Raw genomic sequence first — 25,051 nt, forward strand, 5'->3', positions numbered from 1 at the left:
ATTATATCCAAATTCTTTCATTAGCTTGTCTTGTGTCTAGGAGTCAAAAGAGCTTATGTAATCGGCGACATCAGTTTTCTTTCAAATTGTTATTATTTATAGATCACACTTCTAGGGATTGTGTGTTCAGTGATTGTTATGTAGTAGTAGCCATGGTGACATAGCCATTAACCACTTCACTGTTATTTATACATCCAAATGACTTGTGATAATATTAGTATATGATTAGTATATTCTTATCTCCTGCTTGCAACTCCCACTGATAAACAAAGCTGTGGCTATTTAAGTGCTGTTTTTCCCATTTTGCCCATTCATTATTATAATACAAATCTGTCAACATGTAAGTTAATTCAATTTGCGACAATTTCTAGATTAATTCAGTATAAATAAATTATTACTAAAGAAGTTTATCGAAGGACTTAACCCGACTTAAAGAGTCGGGTTATGTCAAAGTGTTGGAATAACATAAGAGTCTGTATAATTGTGAATGAAACGAGGAGTGTATCAAACGGTGTTCGGTGGCGGTCCATCCTCTCTGCCTACCTGTACACGGAAATGGCGTGATTGTTACCCAACTAGTTAGTTAGAATATTATGCTACACAAGAGCTGTCAATATTTTCTAGCAAATTATAGTATTATGTGTTGATGAAATCAAAGTCTAAGTAGGCATGTCTGCGAGCAACTGATGTGCTCTTTTGAACTGAAAGCACAAGTCTGCTTCAGTCACGACACTCCTGAATTATCGTGGCAAGCTCGGAGGCAGACCTCAGACATGAAAACAAGCATTGTGTGGATGTGGACAAACATAAACAACGGAACACATGTCCCCTTCACCAATTCCCCCGTGGCACATCCGTGTCGATTCTGGTGACTTCCGATGCCGTCAACTGGCTGGACAGCCTCAGCATCTCACTATGTCCTCCACCAAATGAAGAAAAGAAGTCTGTCATTTTAAGGTTAAGTGCGATTTTCTGAGTGGCAAACTTGAATGAACCTGAACCTTATGTAATGCACTTCTAAAATAATCAAAATCATGTATTTTAGTATTGTTTGTTGTTGGTTGACTTGTGTGTTATGCTGGTTGCAGGATGAGCAATAGTGAAGTACCGCGGCTGGTGCCGTGCGTGGCGCTGCCGCTGCCGGACGAGGTGTTGGAGCGTGTGGGGGAAGCGGCCAAGGACTGGGCGCTCATGCACGGGGCCGCTATGCGCAGCAAGACCGCCTTCAGCAAGGACGCTCTGCAGGTCAGTCACTCAAACACTCTTTCTGTTTAAGACCGGCTTTGCAAGGTCAACAACTAGCAATTTGCTTCAAATAGCTTTATTTGTATGTAAATTTTCATGTTTTTATTTATCTTTTCTACGAGTTAAAAATATGCATCACTTCAGTCACAAGCTGGGCTTTTTAATATTTGTTTAATAAAAACATTTCATTAATATTTTCGAGTAACTTTTCAAATAATTTTTTTCGATAAATCATCAAAGCTTATCTTAATAGTACGAGATACGCTTGTCCATATTAATTTTTCAAGAACAACACTGTTGTTACCCTGGCACCAGATCACCATCGCCTCAGCTCGGGCCGTTCAGAATTCTTTATGTGCAACTCCTTACTGCAACGCACACTCATCAGCATCGTAGCGGCGTTGCCTCGCCTCCAACAAGCTCGTGAAATGAAGCGAGGCTGTGATGATCCAATGCCGAGGTGATATGTGTGCGATAACCTTTATGTGCAACTCCATACTGCAACGCACACTCATCAGCATCGTAGCGGCGTTGCCTCGCCTCCAACAAGCTCGTGAAATGAGGCGAGGCTGTGATGATCCAATGCCGAGGTGATATGTGTGCAATAACCTTTATGTGCAACTCCATACTGCAACGCACACTCATCAGCATCGTAGCGGCGTTGCCTCGCCTCCAACAAGCTCGTGAAATGAGGCGAGGCTGTGATGATCCAATGCCGAGGTGATATGTGTGCGATAACCTTTATGCATAAAAACACAACAGAGTAGAGCTCTTCAACTGTGGCATTCCACTGAATGCATGAAATATTAAACTGCACTGAAATTTATCTTATCCTGTCACTGTAAATTCATTAAAAATAAATAGTGTATTTCACTAGAATTAATTGATGTATTAATAAAAAGTCATAGATGAACAACTTTATATTTTGGTTATTACATGCGAGGTACTAAAACAGTTTTATCAATGTATTTTGATGAAATTATATTTACAAGATTATGGTACATTTAAGAAATAAATATTGTGATAGTAATCATAAATATTACACAAACTTCATTTTTCACGAAAAATCCAAACAATAAATCGATATATTATGTGTTACCCTCCATCTGCGAATATCTCCGCTTGAGAATCTAATGAAACACTTCTGTGCAGTCACGTGCGTAAAGATCCGGGTAGAATTCAAACTCATTAACTCAATCATTACTCAATTTACGCTCCATATTAGGAGTTATCTTCAAAGCTTTGTATCATTGGCTGGGATAAGTATTAAGGATAAATTCCGCTAGATTGATAAGATGAGATTTTTTAGAAGCTTAAGGATTACCATCCTCAATAATGTTTCATACATTTAACACCGGAGATCCTTAGCTGAACCCTTCTGGTGTTGTCCCTCCGATCCGACGCAATACGACCCCGCCTTCCTGATGAAGGTTAGGTTAGTTAGTTATTTAGTGACCCTCATTTATCTTGTTGCAGTTTGCGCCGTTTGCGCTGACCCCTTCGGCCTTCCCGCGCCTGGAGTTTGAGAAGGCGGTGGCAATGCAGCCGCTGCTCAATGAGCTGACGCACCGCGTGGCGCACGACCCCGCCTTCCTGCGCGAGGCCCTGGCCCCCACGCTGCCCGTTGACCCCTTCACCGCGCGCCTGCACTCCATCTGGGACAAGGTCACCAAGGAAGGGGTTGCGCAGGTCAGTCAGTCCAACCTAAATATGTACTTGAAATTAATTCTCTTTTATTATAAGAAACAACAGTTTTTTTCTCAAGATAAACATAATACAGGAAAATAGACATATTCCACAGCGGGCCACTTCAGTGCCAGTTGAGGTGAATTAATGTAGGTTATCGTTGTATTTCCAATCTTGACACAAATACACATAATTCTGTTTTTAAACAGCAGATACATTCCACAGAATTCAATGAAAAAAGGTACTAAAAATCTGTACACGTTTTATACGAAAATAGGAGATAAGTATCTGTACCCGAGAAGCATACGGATGCAAGTCCAAAATTTGAAGAAATGAGTTTTTGATGAAGACATGAAGTAAATTATCATGTTCATTAGTGGCAAAAAGATGCAAGCCCTATCTTGAATATTTATGGTATTTTCAAAAATATTATAAGGATGCAAGAACCATTAGCACATTCACACCGTAGAAGCATAAAGATGTACATTGGACTTGCATCTTTCTGCCTCTAACATTACTACGCTTTCCATGGAAGTAAACATTCGAATGTAGACTCAAGTCCATTTTGCGTCCTTATGCCTCTAATTTCTATGTTTTCTGTGGAACTAAACAGAACAATCCCAGTGCTCTCATCATTATTTATTGCATTCCTGCAATAAATAATGATGAAAAAGAGTATTTCCGTGTATGAATGTATGACGAGGCTCAAGAAACAGAATTCTTCTTAAAAGACTGAGGGAAACATAGGTGGTGATATTATTATTGAAGACCTGACCATGTCACTTATTTATTTATTTACTTACATTTACCTTACCTCATCATTATACTACTGAATGGACTATATAGGGATGGAAAACAGGTGGCAAATGAAGTAGCTTCTTGCCTCTTAAAGTGGATATAGAGCGATATGGGGAATAATGTTGAAGAAATAACCGTATGGTCTGACAACTGTGCAGGTCAAAATAGAAATATAACAATAGCCATATCCTACGTATGGCAGGTTTTATAAAAAATTAAAAACCTCAAGATCATTCATCTTAAATTTTTATTACCTGGAAGTAGACTCTGTCCATTCAGCGATTGGAAGGGCAAAAAAAAACTACCCAATTCCAAATATTTTACCGCACGACAAAAAAATTAACGGGAACAATTCATCAGATATTGCAAAACTAATAATCAGTACATTGTACACTCAATGAACTTAGAAAATTTCAAATATTTAAATTCCCTTTAAAACTGGTTCACAATCACCTTTTGTATATCGAAAGAAGAATATGAATGGTAAGGGTTTCCTAATATCAACGGTATTATGGCTACGAGCTGACGTAAATGTGTCGGGGATGCTACTGTATAAAAATGGTTTTCAGGAAACTGAATTTAAATATTATTATATTAGAAGAAAAAGGAGAGGTGTTTTGAGCGGTGACCGGATAAATCATCAAAATGATAATTCATGATAATTTCCCATTTTTAAAAAGTTATATAAAGTCATGAAAAGTGATGGTAAAGTGAAGAACAAAATCTCTATTAACTGGGTTAAGTGGGTTAGGTTAGGTTTAATTTATTTTTTTCATCGTTTCTAATGACTTTATATCACTTTTTAAAGGTGTGTTGAATTGTCGATTTATCGTGGAACCGTTTTGAGCACCCCGGAGGTATTGCCCCAGGTAAATACAATTCCAATCGCATTAAATACACCAAATTTTGGTGTCCTACAAAAGATGTTACAGTGGGTACCAGAGCCACTGCACTTTTTTTACACTTATTTTTTTTTATCTTTTTTTCTCTGTCAGATGACGAAGATATGGAAAATACAAATAATTTGTAAAAATAATTATAATTAAATAAAAAAATTTATAAATAAAATAGATATTTATATATGCCGGTTATATAGTTATTATTTTACTTCCAAATGAAATTTCAACATTGATCTATTTTATTTATATTTACCTATAAATAACTATTTGATTTTTTATTTATATTTACCTAGTAAATATAAATATCTATTTTATTTATAGGGAAATATAAATATAAATAAAATATATATTTATATTTACCTGTTATATAGTTATTATTTTACTTCCAAGTGAAGTTTTCAACATTGATCCCTTTATAATATACCATGTGTCATACCAAAATATTCAATATCATTTTGAAGCAGAAGGACTCAAGTCCACAATGCTTTTTTTTAAAATATTTTTTTTAGGCTTTGCATATAAAATATTTTATTTTATTTTCTCATTTTCGATACAAAATTAATTGATTCAATAGGATAAAAAATAAAAATCAATTATCATCAATATCCGCAGAAGTTATGAGACCAAACTTACAGAAAAAAAAGTATTTTGGCTCTCCTGAACATTTAGCTTTTTGGACTTGCATCCGTATGCTTCTCGGGTACAGAGTTCTATTGTATGAAATTTTAAACAGTTTTGTTTAATCCTATATGTTATTCAGTTAGGGCTGGCACAGGGTTGGGAAAAGTCTATGTGTAGAATTGATTTTACCAGTTATTTAATTAAAAACAGAATTTACTGTAATGCAGTTTAAATCAAACATTTTACAGTTTGTAAATGTTAAATTTAACCTTTTACTCGTCCCACCACGAAGGATCACTGAGATACCCCACGCATATTGTCATTATAAGGCTCTGTTTATAGATTTTGTAGGAATATGAAAAAATACCATTACAATAAAATCACCATGTAATTAAGCCATTGTGTTTTTAATGTATTTCTCATTTTATCAAAATGGAGTAAATTACTACGATTACAATTATAGAGATTTCGGTTATCCCTGTCGACAACGATTAAAGTAACTTTTTAAAGCTTTGTGATATTGATAATTGATGCCCTAATGATGGATGCTGTAAGGCTGTCTGTGATATTCATTACTGATGCCCTAATGATGGATGATGTAAGGCTGTCTGTGATATTCATTACTGATGCCCTAATGATGTCTGTGATATTAATTACTGATGCCCTAATGATGGATGCTGTAAGGCTATCTGTGATATTCATTACTGGTGCCCTAATGATGGATGCTGTAAGGCTGTCTGTGATATTCATTACTGATGCCCTAATGATGGATGATATAAGGCTGTCTGTGATATTCATTACTGATGCCCTAATGATGTCTGTGATATTAATTACTGATGCCCTAATGATGGATGATATAAGGCTGTCTGTGATATTCATTACTGATGCCCTAATGATGTCTGTGATATTAATTACTGATGCCCTAATGATGGATGATGTAAGGCTGTCTGTGATATTCATTACTGATGCCCTAATGATGTCTGTGATATTAATTACTGATGCCCTAATGATGGATGCTGTAAGGCTATCTGTGATATTAATTACTGATGCCCTAATGATGGATGCTGTAAGGCTATCTGTGATATTCATTACTGATGCCCTAATGATGGATGCTGTAAGGCTGTTTGATACATTGACTCAAGTTCTAAGGGAAGCGCAACACATTAAGTTTATATAATTTTAGTCCCAGAGTCCTGAAACATCTTAATTTTTTGTATTTGTTTTAACCTATTATTTGCGGGAGACGCTTAAACGCATCTTTTGCGTACTGTTGGTAGACGCTTTAAAGCATTTTTTGTATTTTTGAGCTATTGGTAGACGGCAGGAAACACCAAATTGTGTTATTATTCTGTAAAGTATAAATTAGGTGCCAGATCTCGTGAGATGTGTACTAGATACCCGGTAATTTGTAGAATTGTTGAATTCGTAGAGTTATTGCCGGGTGGCAGACCCTGTGGTCATCAAACATGCACTCGTAATACAATAACATTTCATCAGCATCGTGTTGTAGCAATATGCTTTAGTTCAAGACGTTTTCCATTTTCATTTGTAGCTCCAATCCGGTTGTTACAAATTATTTTTAATTTTTTTATTTACAAAACGTAATTTTGCACGAGAATCTAAAAAAATTACCCGTTTTACGGAGTGGATTGATAAAAAATCACCCGCAATCATTGGGTTAACCAAGGGAATGAATATTTTAATTTTACTGATGAAATAAAACTACATCATTGGATGAGTATGTATTTATGGCTAGCGTACGGTAACATCGATATGCTTGAAATGATCTGAACACTGGGATCTGAGATCATATGAACTACTCCATGAAAACCTCCCATCTTCTGCGTAATGTAGCCACTTAATTATTGAGGTCTTTGAACCCAACGAAACTTTTGATTGATGATCAAGCACTATTTTGATAATGTGAACAGGCCCCGATTCTCGTTTCGACGCTTCATCAAATTTCGATTATCCGTCAAGCATTACGGTCATGCTGTTATGCTTGACATTTGATCTAATGCTGAAATGGGCTGTGAATCATTGTTTAACGGGGACTATTAAAATGTCAAAAATTCAAAATGGTATTAATCGTTGATGAAATGTGATGGAGGTTAAAACAACCCAACCTAAGCTAGCTTCTATTTTTTGCCAGTGTTTTTTTTTTATAACTCTTTGGTGCACAGCGTCCAGAAACTCATTGTATAATCGGGATGCTGGTGATTTATCATCACAGATAAAACATATTTTGAATACAGTACTCTGGCAGTAATCCGCCGCTCGTTTATCTGACAACTAGTATAATCTGTTATTAGTTGAAAGCACAATCTCAAGCTCTATAAATCACCGGTAATTTAAACACTTGCTGTCCCTTTTTCACTAAAAACAATAAGTTGGCATAAGCAAAACAAAAGACTGTTTCTCGATGATGTTTGACAACCACATCACTCTCAGAAGAGTATATATGCACCAACGGCAATACACACAATCTTTAGTTTGCTTTGTTTGAGTAAACTCTAATTGCACAACCTTTACAAAATAATGTTATCTGTACGAGTATTATTTATCAGTTTCTAGACGCAGTGTATTTGTGATTTTAATGTGTGAAAACTAATTGAAATAGAGTGATCACTGTTGCAACGTTCCTGGCTTCTGAAGTTCACCCCGCACTGTCTTATATATCTATAGACTAGAAATGTCACACAGTACAATGTACAGCTGTCAAATTAATATTTACTTCAAAATCCATCATTTCTTTCGTTTGAATAGACATCACATCGCACAGAAAGTGATATTGTAGATTGTCTCAAACTCTCATCACATTTGTCTTCGTCACAATTGGACAATTAACGGTTCCTTGTGAGATTCTAGGTCCGTTTTAGCTTTTAAACAGATTGTGAGCTTCCTTCATGTTTATTTGCTTTTCAACAAATCACAATTTGACCGAAAGCTAAAACAGGCAGAGAACATGGCTGGTAATGACATTATTTTTTAAAGACTCCACACAGCATCCACAAAGATGACATTGGCCTTGAAGGAAATTATTTCCCACAGGGCCTCTTGTGTGGAGATTGTCATTTGGTGCCATGGGATGTTGATTGTAGTATATAATGATGTGAGAAGTGGGAGGTGTTGAGAAGAAGAAGCGGAACTAGAGAGTGGTGTGTGCGTGTGTAGAGCGTGTCGCTGGGCATGCTGCGCTCGGACATCATGCTGGAGACGCGCTGCCCTCGGGAGTCGGGGCGCTGCCGCCGCCACCAGCCCTACTGCTGCTGGAAGCAGGTGGAGATCAACAGCATCGCTAGCGGCTTCGGCCACCTCGGGCCCGTGTCCCGCCGCCTGCAGAGGTAGCCCCCGACAATACCACCCGACAACTCCGACCCCACTAATACCACCCGATAGTTCCTAACCACCTAGCCCATAACCTCACCAAATACCACCCAACCAACCTCCCCTACTCATCAAAATCACCCAACAATTCCACCCAGCAACCTTGTAAAACAACCACCCCACAATCCCACCTAACTCTCAACCCCAACCGACAGTACCAAACCATCTAGCTCTCAACCTCACCCAACAATTCCACTCAGAAACCTCACAAAACAGCACCATACAATATCCCCACCCAACGACCTCTTCCGCTTGCCACCGTAGCCCTTAGCCCCTAGCCAGCACGCCAGGCTACTATGACATAATTCTGTTTGCATTGGAAATGGGATGGTTTTACTGCACTCAATGACAAGATATGTTTTAGCCAGATTGACATAAGCCAAGTCAGTAAAGCACAAACTTTCAACATCTTTTGATTTCCAATTACTGATTGACTAAGTTTAAGCATCAGTTTCTCATTCTACTACCTCCTTACTAATTAGTATGTTTTAAATTTTACACAGCTGATTAACAATCATTACCTTACACTAATAGTTCTTTATCCGTTGTGTAAAATCAAAACACATTTGTTAGTACGGCCCCTAGTCTTTTGCAGTTATATAGAACCGTGTCACAATAGCCTGGTCAGTATTCAGTCCAGTTCTAGTCTCCAAGGCATCTGCAGAAATCTAGAAACCTTTTTCCATGGAAATTATAACCTAACCTATCTTGTGTATACAATATAATAGAATCACTCTAATCTTTCACTATATAATACCAGATTGCAAATATTTTCAGGAGGCAATTAAAACACTTTGCTCAAAAGCTCCCTTCAATACTTGCGGAATATATGCCCGGAGTTGTGGCAATCAGGTGATTTGTTCTTCCACTATTACAATGCTCCTGCCCGCACCGCATCGTGTTCTGTAGTTTTTGGCTAAAACCAACACAACCTCCGTGCTTCAAAGTGCCTATTCACTTGCTATCGCTCCGTGCTACATGTTTTTGCTCCCCCAGTTCGATAAGTGCATTGCATCAAATGAAGATCACTTTAAAGGTGACCGAAGTATGAATGTGTTAAATTAAATAACCAATTTTGAATAGATAATTTCCAGTTCCCCTCGTGTAATGTCAGACTAGGGTGATTCTACTATTGATACATATTTTAAAGTACTTTCTGTGGTAACATTGGAATGCGACCAATATAATAAAACCTTCCATAGAACAAGGCGGCTAGCTTTCTGCAGATTCTCCAAAGTTATCCAAAGGGTGGTAAAGTTGTCCTGTAAATACTTGTAAAGAGACTAACGCTTGTAGATGGAGTAGCTAACACTAGCTTGAGCACGCTTTCCACCTTGCCTGTAGAGAAGTGGAGCGGAGTACGCCCTCTGGTGTGATTGTCTTCAGGCCCCGGGCAATGGCCGGTGCATGTGCGGCGCCTGGCGCAGAGTGTGAAGTGCGTGCGTTGTGTGTTGCAGGCGGTGAGTCTGGGCCTGCTGCGCTCCGACTACCTTCTGCACGCCGACTCCCACGGGCACATCAAGCAGGTGGAGATCAACACCATCGCCTCCAGCTTCGGGGGCATCTCCACCGTGATCCCTCCCCTGCATAGGTACTGCTATCAAACAAACAAACAAACAACCCTCACCAGTAACTAACTCCATCAACTCAAACTGCAAACACACTCAGCAACCCAACACATCGGCTTTTACGTCATACGCATCTCAGAACAGGCATTTTCTAGTGAGGTATTTTATTCATACGGGTTACGTTGAAAGCGATATTAATCAGATTTGCGACAAGAAACACTCACCAACTGGATAAAACAGACGAGTTGATCATGACTCAAACAACATTTACCTCTTATTGTGATGATAGTAGGAGAAATTCAAATTTTGTCAGGTTATTCTACACCCGGGAATCTTTATCTTTCTTTATAAAAATCATATTGAATCTTCTTATTAACACGTGCTTCAAACACTTTGTACTAAAGGGAAACACTGAGGACCGATTCATATTTAATTGACTCACTAGAGAAAACTGGAAAGTACAAAAAAATATTACATTTTTACCGATTTATGTACCTTCTCCTACACGTCTTTCACAAACACCAACTCGCTCATCATTAGTCCAAACACTGTCTTCTTGTCTCATTTAGGCTTCTTCGTGCATGCTCCAGCTGTTATATGCGCCTTTCCTCCCCTCCTAAACAACTCGCCGTGACTCTAATCCACTGCCATTTGATGGCAACCAGCCGTACCTCTGCGGCGTGTGTCTTTGGTACCAAACCACACCATACTTGTCTAGGTCAATAACAACACAGCTTTATCAAATGGCTGTATTTGTATATTGCGAAAGGAAAACACGTGTTAAACATGTGTGAGAATTGTTTGGGAAAAGAAATCACACTTGAAGGCTTGCTCTTTAACTCCCTCATCTTTGTACTAAATGTTTTTACACATTCATCCAGATACTTGCGTTGGTTAACTTGACTTTGGTACATTTGATTTCATTGGTAATTCATCATTCATCAATATTTGGCCACCTTCATTCCGTATGTTTTGTGTTTGTTAGTAAATTGGTTGCTTTTAAAACCTTCTTTGTGTTATGTTGTTACTCGTATCATAAAGAGATAAACCAATAGAAGTGTATAAATGCTCAAATTTAATTTCAAAGTCAATTTTTAACTTAAGCGGCATCTCCTGCGACCGTTTCCACAAACATTACTTCAAACATTACCACAAACATCGACTCAAACATTCAAAATGGTTCCCATCCGTATTTTTTGTTTGAAAACGCAATGTTTGTGTTTTTTGTGGTTGATGGAAAACATTCTCTGGGCATTCTAAACACGGAAGGCAAGGGAGGGGATTATTTAATTGTTGCAAATAAATAATGTCGTAATAGATGATTATTTCTATAGTGAATTCACCTCTAAAGTCTTTCAAGTCTATTGAGAGGGCCAAACAAACCTCCGGAACAACAATAACAAAACAGCTGCTGTTTAGAAATTCTAAATTGGATCAGGCTTGTATATAAATCCCCGGTTTGCGAGAAATCGTAATGTGACATCATGTCGCATTTCTGGTAAAATGACGTCACTTCACCACATTGTTTTTTTTTTATATCTGGCCGAATAAATAAAACCAATTATTCGAATTTAGTTTCTGAGACGCGAAAGAAATTACTTCTATCTGTGTTTCCTCCCTGGTGCAATAATTTCTGCCATCGCTAAAACTGCAAGAATGTCTTCCACATCAAATTCATCTTTACAGTTGACAGCGAAAAAATGAGAGCATACTCGTCTTCTTCATCAGACATCTACAAAATAATGACAAAATGTCTATGGCCACACCCGCCGTTGTTTCAACAAAGGGAGGAGACGGAATGTGGACGAAAACAGAAATGTTTAAGGTATTGTTTTGTGGAAACGGTCGCAGGTGACCCCGCTTTACTTCCGTAGAAATCGATGAAACATTTTCAAATTTCGAATTTCTTTCTTGAACAGATAATAGATTTCATTGGCCCATCTGGAGGTCTTTTACAAACTGGCCAAATCAGATTGCTTTCACATTGGTATTAGTATAGATCACACTTCTTGGGATTATCTGTTCAGTGTGTTTCATCTTTCACTTATTTGTATGTTTCATGGTTGTGCTTGTTAGTAAATTGATTGTTTTTAAAAACCTCTTTGTGTCGTTTTGTTTTTATGCAAATTGTTGCTCAATTCTGTATTACATAGTACATATAGTAATTTGGTACATTTTGAAATATGTGTGAACTTTATCAGTAATATCAATAATATCAATTATGCAATAGTCTTTATGTATATTAAATTGACCTCTTAAACAATTGTCACTTAAGGATATACTTAAAAGAATTCATAATCTGCTCTTTCATAGATGACGATAATTTAATTATTTTAAGAAAAAACACTTTTTACAAGTTATGCTTTAAAATTTTAAATGATTATTTGTTTGAGCCCGTACTTACGCAATATGAATATAATGCAATGGTTTTGTGCATATACAAAATCCAATTCTTTCAAGGAAGGCATATAAATGCAATGTTGGATTGAATCACCGATACAATATTGTATTTTTAGCCGTTCCTCTTAAAATGCATAATTTTTATAAAATTATTGTTTTTCTACTTTGCTATAATTAAAGCTTTTGACGCTTTTCATGTTATGGTTACTGTGATATTGCAATCATATTGCTTCATTTTAATTTTTCAACCCCTCAGGCCTCAGGCTTATTGACCGTATGTTTCTTAAAGCTGCCATCAAAAGTTTGGAGAATTTGTGTGTAATTCCACTTTGCAATAAAATTCAAATATGTAAATGGAATATTTCTGAATGTATCCAAACTAAAAAATGTTTTAGAAAGGTGATGAAATACACTTTCAAATTTTATTATTAGAAATAAACATAATTTTTGAAACATTGAAATTTCGAATTTTGAAAGTGTATTTTATCACTTTTTTAAAACATTTTCTAGAAAGGTGATATAATACACTTTTCTCAAAAATGTTTTAGAAAGGTGATGAAATACACTTTCAAATTTTGTTATTAGAAATAAATATAATTTTAGAAACATTGAAATTTCGAATTTTGAAAGTATATTGTATCAGCTTTCTGAAACATTTTTTTAGAAAGGTGATGAAATACACTTTCAAATTTTATTATTAGAAATAAACTAAATTTTTGAAACATTGAAATTTCGAATGCAAACATAAAAAGTTTTAAAATGGCTCACTACGTAAAATGACTGAAAACAAAAATACCCACATTATATTAGACAAGTGTATTATAAAATTAAGCGACCACACGTTTTTGTCGAATATTAACTCATAAAAAAAATAAACCTTTGGTTTCATAAAGGTGTACATTTTAATTCTTCTGCGGTTAGCTTCTAGTTTTCTCTTTTTAACACCATTTACATGACAGTGAGGGAGATACGGTTAATAGCTGTTTGTTTATAAAAACCAAAAAATCAAGAGGAGGAGTTAAATTATTGTTTTTCTTGTTGACCTGTTCCCGAAATGGAATAAATTGACTCTAACGGTAGAAGCTGATTAGCCTGAGGGGTTAAACTAAATTAATAATAACTTGACATAGTAAAAAATCACATGAGAAAAAAGTGTTTATTTGATTACAGTTTCATCCTTCAACAGTTGGGGCACGGCGATAAGATCAAAGATGTAAGTACAATCATTCATTGCATTTTGTGAAGTAATTCTTATCTCGTGCTCGACCACCGGTCCCGATCCAGACTATGAGGATTTAGCAATAACCACTTTGGGAATGTCTGCTTTAGATTAATATATAAGTTTTACTATACATTATTATACATACAATTAATAACACATTACGAATAAAACACGCCTTTTGGTTGGTACAACTGAATCTGCTGATTCTGACACATGCTGATCTCAACCAGTCTACTTAAGTAATATATCAATGGTCTAAAATGTATTTTTCTTTCGTAGTAAAGCAGATTTTAAACGCCGGTAAATTGTTTATCAGTAGCAGTCATGGATGTATTCTTACACTTTGGTGCTATACAATAACATTAGTGACGAGATGCTAACATTTTACCTAGTGTTAAGAATAAAAAACGTCTCAACTCCCATACAAAATACAGCACCGGTTGAAAAACAAATGTAAGCTCTTTGAGACTGGTGATTGGTGACGTTACAGGTCACGTCCATAGAATTGATGCGATTTTGGGAAACCTGAAAAATTGAATTAGGTTAAAAATATATTAGGAAATGTATGAGGAACTTGGACAGTTCCTGCGCTAAGGGCTAATAATTACTTAACAGGGTATTTCACATTTGATACCAACCAAGTCCTTAGAAATCCCCCGAGAGCCAGTGAGACTGGCATCCCCAATTGGGGCGTGTTGTGAGGCTGAAGGTGGTGCTGGGGGAGGGGACCTGGCCATTCAGATCTAGTCACCAAACATAGTTAAAGCCATTTCAACCGACGTTTCGATTCTGAATGGTGGTCTTCAACCAGGGCGATACTGAGAGTATCTTCCACCCTGATAGTTGTACTCTTTTAACTGTGGTTTTCGTTGTTTGAAAATAAATTAAATAAGTTACTTATTGATTTTATGTAGCTCCCGTCCAACGACGCCCTTGCCGGCCTGTGCGAGGGCATCACGGCAGCTTGGGACCTGTTTGGCGTTCCCGGCGCCCTCACGCTCTTCATCGTCGAGGATGTGTCCTACAACATCTGCGACCAGCGTTTCCACGAGTTCCAGATTGCGGCCGTCCGCCCCGACATACGCGTGGTGCGCAGGACCCTGACGCAGCTCATCAAGGACGCCACGCTGGATGACAAGAAGCAGCTCATCGTGTAAGTATTCCCCCTAGATTATTATTTTATGTAGCTCCCGTCCAACGACGCCCTTGCTGGCCTGTGCGAGGGCATCACGGCAGCTTGGGACCTGTTTGGCGTTCCCGGCGCCCTCACGCTCTTCATCGTCGAGGATGTGTCCTACAACATCTGCGACCAGCGTTTCCACGAGTTCCAGATTGCGGCCGTCCGCCCCGACATACGCGTGGTGCGCAGGACCCTGACGCAGCTCATCAAGGACGCCACGCTGGATGACAAGAAGCAGCTCATCGTGTAAGTATTCCCCCTAGATTATTATTTTATGTAGCTCCCGTCCAACGACGCCCTTGCTGGCCTGTGCGAGGGCATCACGGCAGCTTGGGACCTGTTTGGCGTTCCCGGCGCCCTCACGCTCTTCATCGTCGAGGATGTGTCCTACAACATCTGCGACCAGCGTTTCCACGAGTTCCAGATTGCGGCCGTCCGCCCCGACATACGCGTGGTGCGCAGGACCCTGACGCAGCTCATCAAGGACGCCACGCTGGATGACAAGAAGCAGCTCATCGTGTAAGTATTCCCCCTAGATTATTATTTTATGTAGCTCCCGTCCAACGACGCCCTTGCTGGCCTGTGCGAGGGCATCACGGCAGCTTGGGACCTGTTTGGCGTTCCCGGCGCCCTCACGCTCTTCATCGTCGAGGATGTGTCCTACAACATCTGCGACCAGCGTTTCCACGAGTTCCAGATTGCGGCCGTCCGCCCCGACATACGCGTGGTGCGCAGGACCCTGACGCAGCTCATCAAGGACGCCACGCTGGATGACAAGAAACAGCTCATCGTGTAAGTATTCCCCCTAGATTATTATTTAGTTTGAGAGATGTTTCGTGCCCACCCAAATAAACCTTATAATGATATGAATGGTGGAGTTGCAAAACCCATTCACCCACCTAGAGATAATCACGTAAAACTCTTGGAAACACCTTAAATATAAATAGAATATATCTTTTACACGGGGACTTATAAATAGTTTGGGGTAAAGTTTTGAGATTGTAAGATAAACAATTCCGTGGATCATTATTTTGATTTGTTCTCATTAAGTTTAGCCAGAGTTAGCAATGTAAGCGCTGGAAAAAAAAATTTCGACTTGATTACAAAACATCGACTTTTCTCTACTTTCTATAAATATAATATTAAGTGTATTATATACATAAACCTTCCGAAAGAAATTTTCTAAATGTCGTGCAAACCCTATCAAAATCCATTGTGTAGTTTAGAAGAACCAAGCGCACAAACAGACAGGATGCAGATAGTGAATTTGTTTTATACTATTTCATAAAGATTATTTAACATTTTTGTGAATATATCAAAACCAGCATAAGTTTTCAGAGCGGCTTTTGCATCTTCATTACTCATATTTGATACACCACTAGCATATACACTATCAGCCAGATATATTGCACATTAAGATAATTGCGTAATTTAGAGAAATGCCTAGGATTCCATGAACAGGCGCACTAATCTAATCTGGAACAGCTAGGGATCCAAAATAACCTAACTTTCTGCCTACAACTTATCCTAAAATACTCTGAATACTTTGCTCGCCGAACTGAGAATTCGAACCTGAAGAAACTGTCAAATAGTGTTTGGCAGGAGAAGCACCTCTTATCACCGATGCTTTGATCTGATCAAGTATCAGGCGTCCGAACCTCGGTGATTGCAGCTCTCCACGCAGCGCAAAACCTTGAGGAATGGAGGAACCTCTTTCTACAGGGCAATTGGATTGGGGGTCACGATCAGCAATAAGTCATCAAAATCACACCAGAAGAAGTAATTGAAGAAGGAAGTTTCAATCAGATCAAAGCCATAAAGGAAAAGCTTTCGACCACGTCAATATCGATGTTTTACAAAGGGCTTACCTCGTTTGATATTTCCACAAGTTTACCACTTATTTGTTGCTTCTCACTTCAGAAACCATTAGCAGTGGCTTCATGTTTTTTTAGGAGTTCTTTCTGAGTTCCTCAAAGATCTATTCTAGAACCACTCTTTTTTTTTTTTTTAATTTTTATTAATAATTTTTCTGGTACATCATATTATATTGGTATAATTTTACAATAAAGGAAACACTTTTTTTTATAAAAAGTTAAAAAGTAAAGAATAATACATTTAGCAGATTAACCAAAAAAAATCCCACATAGGCATCGCCAGTTCGTGGGTATACTTGTGTTTATTAACAGTTCAATTTTTACTCACATATATTATACTCTTGTTTTTACGTTTATGATATTTATCACTCATTCTGTAAATTTATTGTTTGCTGATATAAGTTATTCTTAATTGGGTTAGCTGTAAGAAACGGGACTAAAAACCCGTAATATATATGTATATTTTGGTAAAAGGTTTTTTAATTTTGAATATCAATCGCAAACTATATTTTGGTAAAATAACTTTAAAAATATACTTTTTAAAACATTGTATTGAGCGGTATACTAGTCCCAGCGAGAAATCGTATGTAACATCATAGCTCTAGTATCTTCTGTCTTTTTCATTTTCAAACAAGACGGGTGAGAAGGAAGAGGACGTCCCTACAAGCTCTCGTTGGGGCTGATTTATGTAATTATGTATTATATTTGTAATATTCCAAACTAGTAGGTTATTTTTTGTGTTTTTTCTGTCTTTAGGGAAAGTTGTCTAGTATTGACTTTTGTGTTTCTTCTGTGTTTAGGGAAGGTTGTCCAGTGGCTGTGGTTTACTTCCGAGCCGGGTACGAGCCCGGCCACTATCCCACGGAGGGGGAGTGGGAGGCACGTCTGACCATCGAGAGGTCCAAGTCAGTACCATCTCTCTTTTCTCTATTGCTTCGTATCAAACATTTCATTCAACATCGATACAGCTTGACAGGGATAACTAAAGACTAACTATCTTCAAACATAATTGTATTTATTTTCATGATATAAAATGACATAGCCTATGAAAAGTGGGGATTTTTATTATTTTTTTGGACTTTGATAACTAATAGAAAGTCATGGTAATTTTGGACTAGTTCCAGGCAGTTTAAGATGGGTTGTCAACTTGGGGGAAAATAATAATTGCAAATGAAAATACAGAAGAGCCTTGATAATCCGTATTCACCCCTCTCTCCTCGTACCGAGGCGTACAGGCGTACGTGTAGTTACATAAGAACTCTTGCGCCATGTCCATTCTACTCTGTTCTGCACATGCGTCACGCGGTTGGCCTGGGTTGACGAAAATGATATGCCATTATCCAAAAAGATGTTGCGGTGTAAATTGAGGGATAAAGCTTTTTCTCGGTCAGTAAATACAACCTGCCAGACTAAAATAGATTTGTTTATGACTAAGTAAATGTGTTTTGTGATTTAGAGTTTATTAAACTTTTTTTTATGTGACTCCTCACTGTACAATACAAGAGCGCCCCTGACTGTACAATGTAAAAGCAGGGGAGTTGGGCGGCATTGTGAGGCGGGTTAAAATAGGGGCTGTAGGGTGGGATCCTATCTAACATACATAATCCGAACGCTTGGCTAGTCTGAACAAGTATTGTTTTTCGTTAATTCGGACTATTAAGGCTCTATTGTAGTTTATTATTTTTCATTGGTTACTTTATCTATTTTTATGGAACAATTTTGCAGTGCCATAAAGTGCCCCTCCATCCACTACCACCTGGCGGGCACCAAGAAGGTGCAGCAGGCCCTGGCGCGCCCCGGGGCCCTGGAGGCCTTCCTGGAGCCGGAGCGGGCGCAGACCGTGCGCGAGATCTTCACCGGCCTCTACTCCCTGGACCTGGACTCCTTCGGAGACGAGGCTGTGGCCATGGCACTCAAGGATGCCGACAGGTAAACTCAGATCTGGTCACTAAACACATTACAAGAAACTTTATAATTTTGCACAAGAGTTCTAACTGCCCGCGGCAAGTGGGGACTATGCAATCTCCAATTGGGGTACGCTGTGGAACTAAAGGGATTGGAAAGGTCAAGGAGGTGGGAAAGTGTAGTTAGTATCTGGTCACCGTATACTGCTAAATCTATTTCAAATGATGTTACAATTCTGAACAGTAAAATTTCACCAAAGCAATACTTATAGCTTCTATAAATCTTTGAAAAAAATGCTGCTCCAGACCGACCAGTAACCGACTGGTTAGCGGCTTCCACCAGGCGTCATGGGTTCAATTCCTCTCCTACTGAAGTCCTCCATCATTGCATAACTAACATCTTCCGCTTACATAGTGGGAGGAATTTAAATATTGGCGAGAGTAATTGTAACCCGGTAGCTTCTGTCTGAAGAAAGTAACGACATTTTGTCTCTGGCGCAGGTTCGTGATGAAGCCCCAGCGAGAGGGCGGCGGCAACAACGTGTACGGAGCGGACATTGTGACCGAGCTCCAGCGGCTAGGCAACGACCGCTGCGCCTACATCCTCATGGAGCGCATCCGGCCACCCGTGGTGCGCGGCTACGTGCTGCGTCCGGGCCAGCCGCCGCTGCTGGCCGACCTCGTCTCGGAGCTCGGCATCTTCGGCGTCATCCTCGGCAGCAAGGACGAGGTGCTGCTCAACAAGCAGGTTGGACACATGCTCCGCACCAAGCTCAGCGATGCCAACGAAGGCGGAGTGGCGGCAGGACTCGGTGCCTTAGATAGTCCCTACCTGGTCACTCTAACCTAATCTATCCCTAAATATAACTTACCATAGATAAAAGAAACTAAATCCAATCAAATATATAGCTGCGATCCCACTTGGTCTATTCTATGAACTATTTCGCCCTTGAGGTGATTTTCTCACGAAAACGGCGCTATATAAATAATCCAATCATTATTATTATTATTATAAAACGAACTGTGAAAATGGAAAAAAATTGTTGCTCTATTCTATTTTATGCTTCTATTCTATGATCCATTCTATATAGAATAGACCGTTCAAAATTTCCATGGCATAGGAAGCCTTTCTCACTGATCTATTTCATAGTTCTATCAAATAGATCATAGAATAGATGATCTTCTATTATTATTATTATTTTTTTAAATCTAAAATACAACTCACATAAATTATTTTTTCTATCGACTTCTATGTTTTAATTTATATTCGCTAAATACCTTAAAATGGACATCTTCACTGCCTACATTAGGTAGATATTAATATGATCATCATATTGGATGACGGCGCAAACAAGCGATTTGGCGAGGCACTGTGCAAGATCTAAATCAGCGAATGCGCAAATCCTATGAAATTTGCGTGGCACGGTCAGCAGGGCTGAATCAAATCTCTAACCACGCCAAAATCCAAGGTAGTGCGGCGCGCCATGCCACCGCTCTGCACCTATCGTGAATGTGAATATTGTCGCACCAACTGCCCAATAACCCTTTGTAAATGTTAAAATCGCTCTCCCAAAATACGTCAGTCGCTCGCATTGTATATGCATATTTTACTTTGTTATAATGAGAGCATATTATCAGAGATGTGCTTTATTTCAAATAAATCCATTTCAAATGGAAATGCAAAATGGGTATTTTCCATTTTAAATGCTTTTCTATAAACCATTTTGCATTTTGCATTTTAAATGCTTTTCTCAATGCATTTTCCATTTTAAATGCTTTTTTGCAACATTCTTCCTACTATCTCCACTCATCTGTTTTTCATAAGCCCCAAATATCAGTCGGTCCTCAACCTCGCTATGAGAGATAATTTACATTTGTCAAGTTGCTCCCTGGTAGGAGCCCTGGCAATTGAGTGATACCATTACAAAAAATACTGATTCAAATACTGAACATGGGGCCATGACGCTGTAATATTAACTGCTAAGTTTCTATGTTTTTACGTTGGCAACATTAGTCCCGCGCAAATTTTTTGTGGTTTCATAATCTGTAGTCGTGGTGTTTTTGGATCATCATGCAATATGTTTGTTCTACATTGATATCCATTATTAAATGACAAAAATGTTTAGAAATTCTATAATTATTGTATTGTTTGACCTGAGAAACCATTTTGCATTTTAAATGCATTTTGAAAATAGGTATTTTGCATTTTGCATTTGAAATACTTTTCTAAAAACCATTTTGCATTTTCAAATGGAAAAATTTTGACCCATTTCCATTTTGCATTTCAAATGGTTTTGGGTACCCATTTTGCACATCTCTGCATATTATACAGTTTTATTTATCTGAGTCATTTAAACCTGCTGACTAAAATATCCAAATCAATTAATTAGTAATAGTTTTGAAGTATCTTGTTTTTTTTTATAATAGGTGTTTACATTAACCAGATTTAATAATTCAAAATATGCATCCATTCTTAAATAATAATGCCAATCTGATGGTTCTCGGGATAACTTGTTGCGTAGATTCAACTCCTTGCAACTGACCTGACTGGTCACACTAGTAAAGCTCGTAGTAATTATCCTACTGGTTGAAACACATCTGTGTGAAGGTACCTTAGACAATCTGCTCTCGCACCTTCCTCTGGTTCTGTTCCCAGTCTATACTCTTGGGTTTCTTTTTCTTAATGTATATAATAAATACAAACTGCTGCTGCGAGTAAAAATTCTTCTTATGAATTCGTTTTCCGCTATAACGACGACAAACTCAAAATCAGTGCGCTCGACTGACTGTTGCGGAGCGATGTGAAATAGAAGACAATCGGCATGAAGTCAGAGCTAAGATATTTAGCGGATAAAGTATAAATTTAAACATGGAAACCAGTTAAATAGATCAATATATTAGGTTAACAGAGCTGCATTTGCTGATGATGCGGTGCTGATTGCTAACAGAATGTGTCTAGGATGAACCAAGTATGTATGAAGAATGAGTTAATGATGAATGTAATTTAGTCTAAAGTCATGGTGTTTGAAAGAGAGAGTACGAAAACAGTGTGCAGTTGTTTGTTTTTGGGGTGTTATGCCGTGTTGCGTTCAGATTTGTGGAAAAAGCTGACAATAAATTGCACAATAATATCCCTACATCCCTAGCATGGCGGTTGAAATAATTTCAAAAATGTATCCAAAGTAAATAAAGATTTTTTGAAGAGACTATTTTTTAATTCTTTTAAATATGATATATTCTATATTCAAAACTAGTCAATTTTTGTTGTTTGTTTTTGGGGTGTTATGCCGTGTTGCGCTAACTCCTTCTTTAGCCGACGTTTCGGACAGCGTTGCAGTGTCCATCATCAGGGCAGATCCGGTAGATCCGAAGATGTGTAATTGTTGGTTGTCGAGTTTGTGCTTATTTACTTGGAAGCGATACCGTGCCGCCAGCATCAATCCACTACGAGCTTGTAGGTATTACAGTACAAGGGAACTGCAATTTAAGTGAAATAAAAGTGTGCAATATATTTGTGAATGAGGAATACTTGGAGCAGGTGGATGAGTTTGTGTATTTAGGAAGTATGTTCTAGAGATATGGGAAGGCTGACAGAGATATTGAAAGATGGGTAAATGCAGGTAACTCCATTAATGGAGGACTCAGGTACTTGAGTCGGGCCATGTCAAGAGTCAGAATAATAGAAGAGTATGTATGAGACGATGTATGAATGTGAATGAGGCAAGGAGTGTGTACCAAGACTGAGTTGTTTGGCAGTCGGTCTTCTCTGCCTACCCCTGCGGAGAAACGGCGTGATGCTTAGTTAGTTAGCTGCATTTAAGATTTGTTGGCAATTCATAGCTTCATTTTTCGATTTAAACATCCGGTTTTTGAGATATGGCATTGCAGTTGCGGAATTGCAATACATATTTTACAATTCCAATAATACAGGAAAGTTGGCACTGTGATGTAAATTGAACTGATCAATTATTATTGAACCCACTTTCATTGGTAAGATTGGCAGCAGACCTGTTAAGAACTTTTATAATATGTAACAATTATTGTTAAGGCGAAGCACTACACAGTGATTAATTAAATGCTTTAATTAAATACTGAAAATAAAGTATCAGGCCTTAAAGTTCCATATCTCCAACTTACAATTATGGTTTTATTGTATAATGTGGCAAATTAAGTTCTTTACAAAATTATCGTATTTGTGCTTAAACTTCGCCCGATTCCAAATGTTATACAACGTGGTGCATCGCCTTAAACTATTTTTATACAATTGATGTTGCCGTTAATAATAAGGTGTTAATTTGTTGTTTTTAAATTGTAGATAAATCATTTATTATATTTTTACAATAATTATATTAAGTTAGATGTGCATTTATTGGGGGTTGTTCATATATATACAGAGGCTGAAAGGAGAAGGGAGGGGGAGGATGGGAAGTACCTGTCTAACACGGTTAAAGCCAATAATGTCTAGCAAAGTTTCAATTCTGAATGGCGGTCATTCACAAGGGCGATACTGAGAGTATTGACCACTTTAGACTAAGAGAGGTAGGCATGAGGTTTACGCGGAAGGTTCCAAGAAAGCCTGAATGAAGAGGGTGGACTGAGATATTTGAATGAGCCCTAATTAGTTATTATAATTTAATTTACATGTAAATTAGATTTTTTTCAGTATTTTATCGGATGCCAAGGTCTAATAACTAATAATGATTGTTCAGCTGTGTTGCATTTTCCAAAACTGACCAAAAGCAGCGTAAAATTACTCAAATCTACATGATGTAAATGGCTTAAACCAAGACACTATCTACACTAACGAAGTTAAATATTGGTTAATATTTAAACACTTTTATGGTTAACCCAACAATCCGGTTCCTACCCAAATTGCCCTCTCCCTTGTTTTTATTCCATTTTCTAAAGGTCTTACCTTCGAAAAAATGAAACAAGAAGATTTGAAAAATAGAAGCCAAAAGCAAGTGTCATTTGTTTTTTAATGTTATTTTCGACGTTTTTACATATATTTGCATATTTGTCATCCACTTGTAATAATTATCATAAAACATTGTATATCAGCCCCAATCATCATACATTGAATAAATATTATTGTGAGTGATCAAAAAATAGTTTGTGTTGTGAAACAATACGAGATGTACATCTATAAACTATAGTGCCCACAGTACATTCAATACCGACATCAGAATTTCCAATTGAAGCAACATCATTCACAAGGTAAAGGCCTCCTTTCCCAATCCTATTTTCCTTGTGATAAACACGATTATTTAATCTTATTTTCTTGTTAAAAATTACAGTCCGTTCGTCGAGTACCAATTGATCAGTACGCAACAAATATATCTATTATCATGGAAAATTAAATTTTAATGCACTAAATGTGTCAAAAATTTTTGGAATGGCGTTAGTTAGAGATGCCAAATTTTTACACAAACAAATTTGTGTTCTCTTAGTCTGGTTCATAATTCATTTTTTGCCAAAAAAGTGAAGATACTGTGTCTTGGTTTTAAGCCATCGATATTTACAAAGTTGTACAAATCTATGTACTATGGCAAGGCTGCCCAACCCCAGGCCCGCGGGCCATAATGTGGCCCGCGAACGAATTATAAGTGGCCCGCGTGAACCATTTTCAAAAAACCCGCCAATCCGCCAATTTGAAAAATTGTTGCGGGCCTGCGTCCGAAATGGAATCTTGTAGCCACCCCCCCCCATGGATTTCAAATATTTGGTGGGGAGCACTCATTTTGAACTTTTTTGTGAGGAATTATGTTTTATAGAAATTCTCTAACAACCCCCCGCCCCCCCCAGTGGCCCGCCAGTGATTCAAAATCGTCAATTTGGCCCAACTGTTAAAAAGGTTGGGCAGCCTTGTACTATGGTAACTGACAAATAAATAAATTTGAAAAGGTCTGTTCACACATACTGGAGGGGAAGTTCTGGGAAGGAAAAAGGTTTGAGAGGTGGGTAGGAATGTGTCGAGGAGTAACGAGGGGTGAACGGGGTGACTGTCTGTGCCGTGTCTGCCACGCACTGTGCTGTGATTCTTCCACCTTGGGTCCTGTCTGTACTATGTATATGCTTGGTTAAGGTTTTACTGAATATTATGTACATATATGTGTCAATAAAATAGCACATTATATTTTTATGAAGAAAGTTTGTATTTTATTAAATCCCTCATAACAAGCAATCAAATAATAAATACAGTTTATTGGTTGTTTGGTTCTCCCTTTGAGGTTGGCTTGACATTGTATCAAACTCTCTTCACATTTG

General features: G+C 38.0%; 1 protein-coding gene across 1 annotated transcript; it reads left to right on the top strand.

Moving 5' to 3' along the window:
* Window positions 1–259: 259 nt before the first annotated feature.
* LOC149409992 (glutathione synthetase-like) lies at window positions 260–24,934 on the top strand. The gene is made up of 12 exons (XM_089648920.1): window positions 260–340; window positions 1,089–1,245; window positions 2,722–2,934; window positions 8,424–8,593; window positions 13,775–13,817; window positions 14,741–14,977; window positions 15,014–15,250; window positions 15,287–15,523; window positions 15,560–15,798; window positions 17,681–17,785; window positions 18,606–18,809; window positions 19,286–24,934. Coding segments are annotated over exons 1-12 (2,193 nt in total). The 5' UTR covers window positions 260–338; the 3' UTR covers window positions 19,635–24,934.
* Window positions 24,935–25,051: the final 117 nt, after the last annotated feature.

This window comes from Hesperophylax consimilis, chromosome 28 (genome assembly GCF_061612785.1).
Source record: "Hesperophylax consimilis isolate HC1 chromosome 28, BYU_Hcon_1.0, whole genome shotgun sequence".
In the NCBI taxonomy this organism is placed as follows: Eukaryota; Metazoa; Arthropoda; class Insecta; order Trichoptera; family Limnephilidae; genus Hesperophylax; species Hesperophylax consimilis.